At 36.2% G+C, this 14,171-nt stretch overlaps 1 protein-coding gene and 1 long non-coding RNA gene across 2 annotated transcripts; one reads left to right on the forward strand and one right to left on the reverse strand.

The window, feature by feature from the left end:
- Positions 1-412: 412 nt before the first annotated feature.
- On the reverse strand, positions 413-813 carry LOC112202823. The gene is made up of 3 exons (XR_002937588.2): positions 781-813; positions 646-692; positions 413-537 (listed from the first exon to the last, which is right to left on the reverse strand). It is a non-coding gene; the product is annotated as an uncharacterized LOC112202823 (long non-coding RNA).
- A 2,392-nt stretch (positions 814-3,205) lies between these two features.
- On the forward strand, positions 3,206-5,656 carry LOC112167463 (F-box/LRR-repeat protein At4g14103). The gene is made up of 3 exons (XM_024304494.2): positions 3,206-3,366; positions 3,754-4,642; positions 4,998-5,656. The coding sequence occupies exons 1-3, from the start codon at positions 3,293-3,295 to the stop codon at positions 5,541-5,543; spliced, it is 1,509 nt and encodes a 502-aa protein (XP_024160262.1). The 5' UTR covers positions 3,206-3,292; the 3' UTR covers positions 5,544-5,656.
- Positions 5,657-14,171: the final 8,515 nt, after the last annotated feature.

The following is a 14,171-nucleotide window of genomic DNA, read 5'->3' on the forward strand; positions in this document are numbered from 1 at the left end:
TTCTAAGAGAGCAAAATTCATACAAAAAAATTAAATGAATCAAGAAAGTAAAGTGAGAAAGCAAGAAAACCTAAATACCAAATCGAAGAGAAGAGAAGACCCACCTTTTCTTAGCAGAGGGTTGAGGAGTGGGTCGTCGTTCTTGAACTCGAGAAGGTTATCGAAGTCCATCATACCATGAAGAGAGGCGCAATGTAATAATCGCCTTGCAGGTACTGGAAGTACCTGGTGACCTTCTATCGATAATCAAAGATGATATCGGAGTCTCGATTGAGGGATTTGCCGACAAAAAGATTATCAACGACGCCACCCCGGGATCCTACGGCGATGTTGTTGTTATCGGCAGTCGACAATATAATTAGGCAACCAAACATCAAACCAAACCCTCCTGAAGTGAAAAACTTTCGGAAAAGAAACAAACAAGCACAACAAACACAAGAGTCCTACCATGGAAGCCAAATTTTTGTTTTGTTCTTCCAGTTCTGCATTCTTCCTATCCAAGTCTCTTATCTGAGAAACTAAAGTACTAACATCGCTCTGCACAATCCATTTAATAAATTTATAAGAATTTAGAACTGAAAGATCACAAATTATTAATCAAATCATATAAACTTGAAAAAAAAAAAAAAAGTTCTTTTCTCCTACCTCAGAGAGTCGATTTGCGCTCTCCGATTTTCTCATTCCTCCATTATCTGTGCACAGAAAATTATGAGCGATAATAGAAGGCAAAATTCAATTCCAAAGTTAACAAAGAAGTTGAAGAAAATATAAATAACGGACCGATAGGTGGGATCTAGCTGAGATCGGGTCCCAAAGAAGTTTTGCTCAATCTTTCTGCAGGTCGCTTTTGACGAATTTCTTCCAACTGCAAAATTGAACCAAATGCAAGTAAGGAAGAGAGGATATTTCGAATCCATATATCAAAAGTTTAATAACGAATAGAGAATCAAAAAAGTTGACGGCGAAGAGGTCGGTACCTTTTGGCGGCCTAGAGATGCTTGCTGGGAATCCATGGCAAAGTGAAGGCGAGGCTAAGGATCCTCCTTACAGCCTCTGCACGGCGTTTCCGGCTTTCTGTTTTGGTTTTGTTTCAATTCCAGACTACAGAGAGAGTTACAAGTTTTAACGGTCAGCAAGGCCCAAATGAATAACAGCAAAGTGGTCGACACTCCTCACCACTTTGCCTTCCCTTCGCCCCATGTGTCCAGGCCAGGTCGCACCTCCTCCAGCCACGCCTCGAAGCATTGCCTTTGCGAGAGATATTTCATCAATTTCAATCTGCAGTAAGAAAAATCATGAGAAAAATGTAAGAAACCAGACAAACCCCAAAATCAGAAGAACCCTAAATGCCCAAATTAAAAAAACCATTGTTTTTGGGAGAGCAGCCTTCTAGGGATTGGATCTGAACGGAGGGTTGAGCCGAAAGAGGAAGAGGCGGAGTTTGGGGCATGTTGGTTTTTGATTGAAAGTGATTGCGGTGGCTGTTGGGGAGGTTGTGGTGTTTGGGGAAGGAAATGAGAGAGATGGAGAGGAAGACGGGGTTTTGCTGAAGGAGAGAGAGTTTTAGACAGAATTTGTGGGAATGAAAAAAACATGAAGGGTTTATGTTATGCCAAAAGAGACCTAAAACAAAAAAAGTCAAACTCACCTTATTCAGACAACACTTATAAGTTGTCTGAATATCACCCTATTGATTAGTTAACTATAAGGTTTGGGCGCTTAAGAGGGAAAAGACTCAACTTGTTGGAGGGAAATCTAAAATTTCTGCTAGGGTTTTTTCCCATCTTTTCAAACAACATATAAGTGTTGTCTGAATGCTCACCATTTATCTAAATTTGAGATAGGAAATCACCACTTTTTACAACTACACAAATCTATTATCTGAATGCTCACCATTTTTCCAAATTAAACCAGTATGGTTTTAGTGTATTTTCAGACCACAGAAAAGAAAATTATGTCGTCTGAAAAACTCAGACGACATAAAACAAAACTTATGTCGTCTGATGCGTGTCGTCTAAAGGCCTTTTTGCCATAGTGGATGCCTCGCTCCTTAGGAGTCTTTCAACCCATATATTGTTCGACCCTTCAATATTATTGGCTGCCCTAGAGTGTTTCTCATTGTAGCATTTATTTTAGGGGAATGAAATTCACACTTCTAATTTTAAAATCCACACTTCATATTTTCTTCTTCAGTATCTTAATATCACATATTTTACAATCTACACTACAAAAAGACAAAACTTAAGGTACTAATTAAAAAAGGAAACATGGAGTGTGAATTGTAGAATGGGGAGTGTAAATTTTACTTCCTTTATTTTATAGTCCTCTAGTGCAAAAATCGTCAATTTTACCAAATTTTGTTAGCTTAATTCTATACGTTAGATTATAGGTTTTGTCTTTTTGTAGTGTGAATTGTAAAATATGAGATGTTAAAATACCAAAAAATGAAACATATGTGGAGTGTGGAGTGTGGATTGTAAAATGAGGAATGTGAATTTCACTCCCCTTATTTTATAGTCTTCCGGTGCAAAAATCTTCAGTTTTACCAAATTTTATTAGCTTAATTTGATACGTTTGATCATAGATCCGAATTAGATGTCTAATCTTGACGTTAAGCTGCTTATAATTCTCATGAGAACTATTAGTCATTTCTTCATCACTAGTGCTAGCCTATTGGGAATTTGGGATATAACGAGATAACTTACTCTAGTAAATTGAAAATAGTGCTATATAAATGTCTGAGTTGTAGTACATTGATTGTAAAAAGTGACTGTGTTCAAATCTCACTAATATTGTGGAGAGAAATTCTTAGGTAGTGCAAACGTACCAGCCACGTGGTACGCCTAGCCAATCACGTCTCTCTATTTTTTAATTATATTCCAAAACAACTCATGTTTAATTATAATGAAATACTCAAAACATCGTCCTACATAGACAATGATTGGCTGAACGTACCGTCACGTAGAGCGTCAGCCCTACCTAAGAATCGGGAGGAGAATGCTGTTAAAAAATTAATTAAATAAATAAATATCCGAGCTGTGGCAAGTTGGTTGGAACAAGTGACGTATTCTAGCTCACTAATATCGTGGATAGAGTTCGGCAGTGATGCTGATAAATAAAATTAAATAAATGAATAAATGTCCTAGCTGTGGTACATTGATTAGAACAAGTGACGTGTTCAAATCTTTCTACTATCGTGAATGGGAGTCAGGCAAAGATGCCCATAGAAGAAATTAAATAAATGTCTGAGAGTGCGTGGAGGGTTCACTTTTATACTTGACTCACACACACAATGAAAATGTCTCTGCGGATGTCGTTCTCAGATGATTATCCCTTTGTTTTTCGGCAACAAATCCGATCTTTCAGGTACTGTTCTTTCTAGCCATCTTTTCACTTACAATTACAGTTCTTTAATTACCATCTGTTTAAGAATTTTATTTTGAAGGAAAAAATAAAAAGATTTAATCTTTGCTATTATATGGATCTTGAGGCTTTATTCAAGGACGGATCTTTGGTTCATTCTCAGAAACAAAAAAAGGATAGACCTTTACTTGGTTTATGTGTAATTGTTATTTCATTTGCATTTTTCATAGAAATTTCAAAAGTCTTTGAAAATGCGTTGTTCCCTGGTCCAGTGTCTCTGTATTTAAAATAGAACGTATATGAAAATGTCTCTTTGAAATTAACTGATTAAAATGATTGAAACGAGCCAATAAAATTTGGGACTTTACAATTTGTCTGAAAAATCATCAGGGGTGAGGATAGGATCAGTCAATTACCAGATGCTGTTCTTCGTCACATACTTTCCTTTGTTCCAACAACCAAATGTGTTGTGAGAACCTGCATTTTGTCTAAAAGGTGGAAGGACATATGGGCCTCTATTCCCAATCTATACTTCCGTGATGAAGAGTTCTCCTCTTCTGCTGATTTCATAGCCTTCGTTGATCGTGTGCTTCTCCATCGTGGTTCATCAGCCATTCAAAAGTTCCATCTTCATTTCAATCGTTATTGTGCTGAGGATTTTTCTCGTGTTGATAGTTGGATTAGCACTGCCGTAAGGTGTAATGTTGTGGAACTAGTCCTTTCTATCGGTTCAGGTGGACAAGCGATGTTTGAGTTGCCTCTAAGCCTTGTGACTTGCAAAACACTTGAGGTTTTGAGGCTGATGATGTCATTGTTTATCATCAATAATGTGCCTACATCAGGGTGTTTCCCAAGCCTGAAGTGCTTCCATCTCCATTTTACAGATAACTATGCTAATTACACCGCGATGAGGTTGTTTTATTTCTCTGTGCTTGAACATTTTACTATAGATGGAGATCCTGGACCAAGTTTATTGGATCTCAACATCTTTGCTCCTGAATTGAAGACATTAAGGATAGAATTTTCCAGTTCAAATGATATGCATAAGTATTACAATATTGATATTGATGCCCCGGATCTTGAGAAACTTGATCTCAAGGTGGGTTCTCTGTCAAATTTTAGTTTGACGGATACAAAGTCGCTAGTTGAAGCCGATATTAAACTCTGTTTCCATCCCAATGAAGATTATGTACAAGAGGACTCTGTTAGGCGTGATACTGAGTTTCTGGCAGCAATTTCTATTGTTAAATATCTGTCTCTTTCCGGGAGTATCTATGAGGTAAGTTACTAAGTTTATCGTCCCAACTATCTTGTTCCTTACGTTATATATCATGTTTAGTGGAGAGGATAAGGAAAGAAAGGGGTGGTAGAAAGAAAATAGATACTCGGTATGGAATTGAGCAAGACATAGAGTTGGAAGTGCATTTGAGGATTTCGTCCCTTCCATCATGCAAGTTTTTGTATATCATGTGTATTCTTATTACGTTTCCTTCTTTTGTACCAAGTATAGTGTTTAGACTGAAAGCCACTTTCTCCTGGAAATTGATGATACAAATTAGTATATTATGCATAAGTAGTCTTCAATAAATTTCTCCAGTTGCTGTTTGATTAATTTTTTTTTTCTTTTGATGAAGGCTTGCTCTGTGCCTGCATTTGATAATTTGATCAAACTGAGGCTGGTTCATTTTGGCGGCTCTCACTGGTGGAAAACACTAATGAAGTTGCTCGAGAGATCACCTAATCTAGAATGTCTTGTAATAGACCACCAGATCCATCCAACCCGAAGACAGGTGGAAGTGGAGGTGATTGAACTTGATCCTGAGAAAGAAGAGGAGGTGATTGAACATACTGGATATGAAGTGTCATTGATTGAAGTTACAAAGTACACAAAAGTGCTGAACTGGATTCCACCAAACTCTGTTCCCAACTGTTTGCTGTCGCACTTAAAGACCATCTCCATAAGGGGATTCAGGGGAAAGGGTTGCAATGGATATCTAGACGAGATGGAATTGACCAAGTATCTGTTAAAGAATGGTCGAGTTTTGGAGAAGATGATTATTTATACTCCTGGTGCATTTCGAGATACAAAAGAGGATATCTTCAACGAAACTTCTATGATTGAATGGAGTTCTAAGGTTGTTCAAGTTGAAATTATTGAGAAGATGTTTTATGGGGAGTAGAGTGATTCTGTGATTAAAGGCCACTAAACTTCTGAAGCATCTTCTCAAAGTTTAGTGGCTTCCCATCTGTGACAATCATTTCATTAGTTTTCCTTCTTTTCATCTTTGCTTTATTTCAGAGGACCACAGTTCAATTCGTTCGCGGTGATTACTTTAGCAGACTTGTATTTTGGTTTTTTTTTTTTTTTTTTTTTTTTAGGAAAGGAAAATTCATTAAACTAGCGATAGAAATCGCTCATGAGGGCATCCCAATGGGGAGCATACAAAGGCCAAGAAAGACTTAACCCTAGAGCTAAAGTAGAACAAATTAGAAGGTGTACAACACCAATAACTTATCCATGTACAATAGAACATTGCTCTAAAACATTTGTAGGAAACCTAGCAGAAACTAAAGGTAAATCCTCAGCCTCCTCAAGATAATTATTAACAATATAACTATTGTCACGACCTTGAGATTTGTAGATCAAACCATCAGAATCTGCAATCTGAGGATGCAAGAAATCGGTCAACCAATCAAATCTAGTGTTAATGGTCAAAGTCTGGCGGTAGCCGATCTTTCGTTTAACGCGGGTCCGGTGGGCGGACCGCTACTCTGAGGACTTGAGATTTGTAGATCAAACCATCAGAATCTGCAATCTGAGGATGCAAGAAATCGGTCAACCAATCAAATCTAGTGTTAATGGTCAAAGTCCGGCGGTAGCCGATCTTTCGTTTAACGAGGGTCCGGTGGGCGGACCGCTACTCTGAGGACTTGATGGCATTCACTAGCTGTCACACGAGAGACAAGACGTCAGAGGGAGACCGCGTTGGGCGGTCTTCACTTCTCCGATGCCTGAGTCAGTCAATGCACACAAGCAGCATAGCAATAAATGAGTAGTAAATGCGTAATTAATGAGGACAGAAGAGAAGAGCTTTTATAGGTGAGGAGAAGACTGATCTTCTTCTTGTTTTCGATGTGGGACTGATGCGCTTTGATTCCCAGCGTCTTGAGCTTCTGATGCTATCTTGGCGCGGCGCGTGGCGGTGCGTCAACAGTGACCTGGGGTGATTCGAGGCTCAGGCGGTAGCCCGTCTGGCCGTGCTTTGGTCAGTCACTCCTCTGGTGGGAGTTGGTACTTTTGGCGGTACAATGAGCGTGGCTCATTATAGCTAATTATGCTTGCAAATGCACATGTAGGTACATCTAGACTCGTCCCAGCCTAAAACACACTGCTCGCCAAGGCACGCAATTGTGGTACTCACAGCTGAATGTACTGAGACTCTTTGTAGAATGTAGAAACGAACAGTCTACCGAAAAGTAAAACCAACATCCCCAGCGAAAAGAAAATAGGAGAATTGAACAACATCATCACATCTCCTGGGTCCCAAATCCACCCCTCTGGAGAGGTTAAGCTTGTTGAATGGATTCTAATCTGAACCCAACAGCAGCCCAAAGCCTTTGCCAGATTTGACCTGGACACCCAACTTTTGTTTGACATCCAATCACGCCATCTCCGCGCGGCCATCAGCACTAACCACGTCAGCATCTCCGACGTAGCCGCACTGAACGGCGCCATGGTCAACCACCACTCTAGCAGACCACCAAACCCCATCACGACGCACAGCTCCGTCGTCAGCCTCACGCGTGCACAGCCCCACACCACTACCATCACCATCAATGACAGAGCTGCAAGGAAACAGCGAAACCACCATCTAGGACCCGGACCCAGTGCCATATTAGATCCCTTGAGCTGACAAACCTGCCCAAACAGCGATCAACGCTCGCTTGATCCCGGTGAAAGAAAATAGATCCATCTGATCGTCTGTCGAATTGATGATATAAGGGCAGCGCGCTACCCTTTGTCGCAGTCACAGCGGGCTTTGCTGGAATCGAGAGCTTGAGCGCTCGGTGTTGGGGAAGCCTCGAGTGCTTCCATGGCTGAGATATGCCGCTGGCAATGTTAGCCAAGCGAGAGGGTTCTCGCTCATAGGGTTTTTTTTTGTATTTTGGTATTTGTTTCCAGAGTTTGTTATCTTAATATAGTCTGGTTTCTTTAATGACCAAATGATGACCAAATGAATAGGAATTCGGTTTATTTTTACTGAGTTTGTATAACGAAATACAAGTCTACTATCTTTTACATTCATCTTAATATGTCTGGTTTGCTAAAAGAAACGGACTACATTTGTTTATATATTTTTAATGACCAAATTAATATGAATTTGGTTGATTTAGTAAAGACACAATTCCTGCATAAAAATCTAAAAGGTCAACTGTTGAAATCGTTGAATTATGTCATATACTAGTGAAATACAGTAAAAATCCTCAAATTTCAAATTGAAGGAGGTCCTCTCTAGAAGGGAATTGAGATTGAGCCGCCATCATATAATTTTACTATTTTGCCCATTCTGATACCTTTGCCTTGTTCAGCGATAAAAATAAAAATCTTGAGCAGTAGGGGAAGCAACAACTTCTCCATAATTCTAGATGTTGGTTTAGCCTTATACTTAGAACCACCAGAACCAACATATGTGTGTGTGTATTTCCATTCACAGTATATCGAGAATCACAACCAGCGAATACGTTCAGTACTTCCAACTTTGATCGTAATTTTTTTTTTTTTTTTAGAATAACTTTGGTTGTAATTTATTTATTTATTGTTTTAGATTTTCTTGTTTTCTTAAGCTCTCTACATTTTTACGTTTTTAAGCCTCAGATACACTTCATACTCAAAAAAAAAAAAAAAAAAAAAAAAGCCTCAGATACACTAGAGAAATTTACGCCGATAACCCACCATATACTCTTAACAAAGTGTGGTTACTAGGGGTGGGCGCGGTTCGGTGCGGATCGGTGTTAGGCCAAAACCGCAACCAAACCGCTTCATTCGGTTGTGCAATATTCAAAACCGCAACCGCATTTTCAAAAGCCACACCGCTTACTTCTGTTACACCGTTTTCAGGTGCGGTGCGGATCGGTTTCGGTTGTGTTCGGCTTTCGTATAATATGTTCATTAAATGAGAGTCAAATAACCTATTCTCATTATAGAATTATCCTGTTCTCTTTTCATCCAAGCCGGCAACATTATCATTAAGTTGTAGTGTGTTGATTGGATTAGTTGGTCCATGTCCTCTGTTGAGAGAGATGACGGAGGCAGAGTCGAAATGAGGGGCTGAGTGGCTTGACTTAAGGTTTTCTTCTATGAGAGCAATCAGGTGTAATGAGAAGTATGTGCAACTTGATTTCCACCAATTAGAATTCGACAACTATCAAAATAATATTAATATAAATAAAAATATTAATTTAAATAAATATTAATTATTCGGACCGGTTCGGTTTTTTTCGGCCGGTTTACTCACTAAACCTGCTTCCAAACCGGAGAAATCCGGTCCGGTTCGGTCAAGTCATTTTTTCCCCCTTATTTCATCCGGTTCGGTCCCCAAGCCGGTTTTTCGGGCCTGTTCGGCCGGTTTTGGACCTCCGGTTCGGTTTCTGCCCACCCCTAGTGGTTACTCTAAGGAAGCCGATCAAACATGGAAACACATCAAGCTTTTCATCTTCTCAAGTTCCCTACATTTTACATTTTTAAGCTTAGATAGATCAGAGAAATTTACACTGATAACTGACCATGTATTTTCAACAAAGTGTGGTTACAACATAGAAGTCACTCAAACATGGAAGCACATGACACTTTTCATCAATAATGAGGTCAGAGCTGGAACATATCCAAATCATGCATGGAGAGCAGGCATGGCTCATCGCTTAATGGAGAGAAGTGTTAATGCTAAATCCTCTTAATTTTTAATTATTGGATTACAATATGAGGTATTTATTTATTATTTTGAACTTTATATATATATTATTTATTTATTTAAAAAAAATTCTTAGTCCATCCCACTCTGCTAGTGAGAACTGAACTCATGACCTTTACATATGTCAGTGATATTTTGAACTTGATATTTGTTTTGTTAATTATTTATAAAATTCTCCTCAACTATTAACAAAAGGATAATCTATCTGGTAAAAAAAAACATGAGAAGAATATAAAGTTAATTATTTTTTGTGTGGGTGAGTCGTTCATGTTTGAGATGAATAATTTAAGTTGCAATACGTATTCTTTGATATCAACTTTACCATTGTTACTGAATATTATGATTAATTTCAATTGACCCATTTCAATTTTAAGTCTAACTTCATATTAGTCCCTGATTTTTTAATTTAATCAAAATTACCTCTGCACTCGCAATTTTAAATTTTAATCAACAACGGGTGTCAATTACCAAACACGACAAACGTACTCCATCCAAAATTCCGTCAAGTGCTAACGTGGCAGTTGATAGAATGCATAAGATTTTGCATTAGGCTCACAAAAAGGGCTAAAATAGACAATTTACATTTTATCTGCTCTTTTTATTTGGGTGAGGCTATTGCCACTCTATAATTTTCTTTGTTCACCCTACTTGTTCATTACACCCTACATTTTAATTTCAATTATTAGATTTACTTATCCAACCCATTTCTCTTTCCAGGAATATCCTCCATCATATGACATATCAAATTAAAAAAGAATTTTTTTTTAACGAAAATTTCTCATTTAATTTATATCAATTAAAAAAACGTCCTAAAATATATTAAAGTTTCCTAATAAAATCATAATTTGATTTACTTCCATTTTTTTATTTTTTCCATTCAGTTTCAATGTTCATTTATTCCAATCCATATTAAAAAATTAGTACGTGCTCCTATGAGCAATGAAAAAAAGATTGATTTTTTTTTTTTTTTAGTGTTTTAAATTTTTTACTTTCGGTATTTATAAAGGTATTATAAATATTTTGATGAAGTTAACACTAATGGTTTTGTGAATTGAATAACGAATTAACGATGAGGACGCAACAAAAAGATAAAAAAGAAAATTGTAATAAATTGAAAATTGGATGGAGAAGATGAAGATTAATATTATCAGAAGAGAAATTAAGTATTTTTGTATTTAATTAGTTATGTATTTAGTTTTCCTTAAAGATTTAAATTTTAGAAAATTAGTATACTTATTAGTCATTTTGCATTTGGGTAATATAGTCTTTCAATAATTCAAATATTTGTAGGGTGAACAAAGAAAATTGTAGGGTGGCAATAGCTGTGCCCTTTTATTTTTATTTTTTTAGAATAACATTTCATCTACTCCTTGAGGACCGTCCTCAATCTTCTAGAGTCGAAGATCTGAACTGTGCTGGGTTAGAAACAGCTTCGAATCTTCTAATCCTTGACGCCGTCTCCAAACGCCAAATTCCTGAGCCTCGATCATCTCGGGAACGGCTTCAAAAGTTCTTTGCCAAATTTTGAAGCATAGAAAGTTTGGCCTTTTTGGGTTTTTAATTTTTTTTTAATGAACGGGAAAAGAAGATCTGGGTGTTTCAGAATATGTTAAAGACGAATAAAAAAGAAGAGGGTCGAGGAAGAACAGAAAGGGGTGTATTTGGCAATTCCCTTTTCTTAATCTCTGTCCATTGCCATTTTGGTTTTGAGATGAGGTAGGTTTTAAATCATGTCTGATGGGTATTACACAGTTCGAAGAAGACAAATGATGTATGCGACGACGTTCGTGGAGAGGTACTTTTCCTTTTTTGGTTTTTATAACCGATATGCGACGACGGTTATGGTGTGTTTGTGATTGATGATATTGTGTTTTGTGTTGTGTGTGAACGTATAAATTGCAATAATAGGGTTTCTTTTGCGGTGTCCCTGTAATACCATTTTGAAGTTTTAATCAATGGGTTCAGCGTCGAAGAAGATGAGTTTTGAAATTGAAGAAGAGAAAGGTCAAGACTTAGGGAAGATCGATTTAGAGATTGAGGAAATCGAGAAGGAGATAACTCGATGATGAAGAGAAATGTAACAAAAGTAAGAAGCTAAAAATTTTGATTGTAGTACAATGGGGGCTAGTTATGGCGTTAGGAGCACAGCACATAGGATTTGAAGTACTACAAGTGTTTGAGAAGGATGTGAGTGTCGTGAAGGGGAGGACGGTGACATGGCCTAATTCAATTTGTTAGTAATGCTTTGGCAGTGCTTGAAGCCGTTGATGAGATTGTGTGAAGCAGGTTGTGTTACTGGAAATAAGATCAATGGCTTTGCAGACTGCTCTCATGTAAATATAGAGAGAGCTATGAGTTTTGCAGAAGAGGAATAAGTTGAATCATGGAGAATTTGGTATATACCAACTTGCATTTCAATTGGTAATTTTTGTTTTGAAATTTAGTATCGGGGAGCCATAACTCTTGTTATGGAGTAAGATTTCTTTTCGTTTCTGTTGATGGGTTTAGACTTTGGTTTCTTTGCTGGGCAGTGATGGAGAAGGTCTCTTGTTGGCTAACAAGAATATGATGTATTCATTTTCATTCTTTAATGAATTTAAGTAATGGTTATAAGTATGAAATATTAAAAAAAAACAAATGTAGGAAAATGTTCACAAGGGTACTATCAGAATTTAGCCATTTGTCTCTTGCCACGTCATTACTTAACGAAAGATTTGGATGGAGCTTCAAGAATTGGACAAGGATGATTAAAATTGAGAGTGCAACGGAAATCTTGATGAAATTAGAAGAAGAGGGACTAACATGAAGATTGACATAAAGTTAAAGTAAGTAAACTGAAATTACTCAACAACAATGACACCGATAAACAGTCAAACGCAAGATGTTAATAATAGTGTGGTATACACCATACATGCTAGCACTAGATAGAGAGTACACATTTCACCTTTTGAGAGTGAAATTTACCGTGGCATATGAATTTGTTGATGTTGATTTTACTACAATGGCTATATTTTAAGTTAAGGTTAAAAATCTTTTCAGCTGAGTTGCAATTTCCATTATTTTCATTGCAATTTCCATTGTTAGTTGTATTTATTTCGAATTTGGAAGATATAATAAATTTTATTTCAAACAAATTAAGAAATTAAAAACTAAAAAGACCTTGTTTTGGAAACCAATAAAGTACAAAAATCCATACTCTGATCCTTTTTTTTTTTCCTTCTAAAAACTGACTTTGCTGCTTTTAGATGAGATAATTATAAATACTTGAGAAATTTTGAAATCAACTCCGTCAATTAGAATTTTCATTATTTGGTTGTATATATTTAGAATTTGGAATATATAATACATTAAGAAAACTTAAAACAAATTAAAATATTAGAAACAAAAAAGACCTTGTTTTGGAAACTAATAAAGTAATAAAAAGAAACTTTTGTAAGAAATTTGAAATGACACCTATTCTGATGGAAATTGAGGTGCATACATGACATCTTGTAATGACAACTTGTAAGGAATTTGGACAATCAATATTTCTTCATTTCTTATTTCCACAAATAAATTCATAATTTTCAAGTTTAAAATGCTAACGAGGTAATTTTTTTAATTATGAATTCTTCATTTTCATTTAATGTCTTATTTTTTTTCTTTCTAATATTTTTTTCGCAATAATTATAGACTTACCAAATTGGACGAAAATTCCATAATGTCTTGCTTTTTACTATATATATATATATATATATATATATACAGATCCTATCCAGAGCGAGACATCGCTTTGAAATTTCAGAGCGAGGTTAGGGTTTAGGGTAACTTTTTGGTCGCATATCCACATCTCAACCGTTCAGTTTCTAGGTACTAATGTATAGATCATCTCTCCAAAATTTCAGCCAAATTGATGGTCGTTAAGGCATTGATAACTGCCTTAAAGCTAGTACGGTTCAGGTTGGACAGATTCAGTTCGTCTATTGGTTTAAGCGAGTTAGATACCTTAAAGACCATCAATTTCGTTGAAATTTTGCAGAGATGATCTATACATTAGTACCTAAAAACTGAACGGTTGAGATGTGGATATGCGACCAAAAAGTGACCCTAAACCCTAACCTCGCTCTGAAATTTCAAAGCGATGCCTCGCTCTGGATAGGATCTGTATATATATATATATATATATATATATATATATATTTTGCAATAATTATTGTCCCACTCGATTATTGATGATATCATGCAACACATTTTAGAGATATCTATACTATTATTAAGAGAATAGGCTTTATTAGCTAAAACTAAAATTTTTGACAGATTTAACCTTGAAAGATTAAAAACTTTGAGAATAAATTAAATCACAAGGATAAATAAGACAATTATAAAATAAATTTTTATTAAGAAAATTAAAAAGAAATGATTCCACAACCCCCACCTTTCTGTCACAATATTTTCTCTATGCAATAACTACCACTGAATTTATTTTTTCTGCAATAACTACCCACTTTTCTATTTTTGTTAACAACGAAAATTTTTCATACACATGCAGAGCATGTGATTGCAGACTAATATTAATTCTACAAAAGATTAATCTATATCTAAAATCATTTAATCAGTTTTTACTATATAGTAAAATAATTTACTTCAAAATTTGAAAGTAAGACACAATACAAGCGCTCAAAAGTAACTTTTGTCTACTAAAACTAAATTGAGGATTTAAGGTATCATTTCATAAGAGCCAACTAAAAATAGGTAACAAAGGCATATTCCTTTTAGCTTAACCACCAAATTTCAAGCTACAGCGAGATAATTATAAAAATAGAAGAAAACGGTTCGTTTATGCTATACCGATACATCAGG

Source organism: Rosa chinensis, chromosome 5, assembly GCF_002994745.2.
Source record: "Rosa chinensis cultivar Old Blush chromosome 5, RchiOBHm-V2, whole genome shotgun sequence".
Lineage (NCBI taxonomy): Eukaryota > Viridiplantae > Streptophyta > Magnoliopsida > Rosales > Rosaceae > Rosa > Rosa chinensis.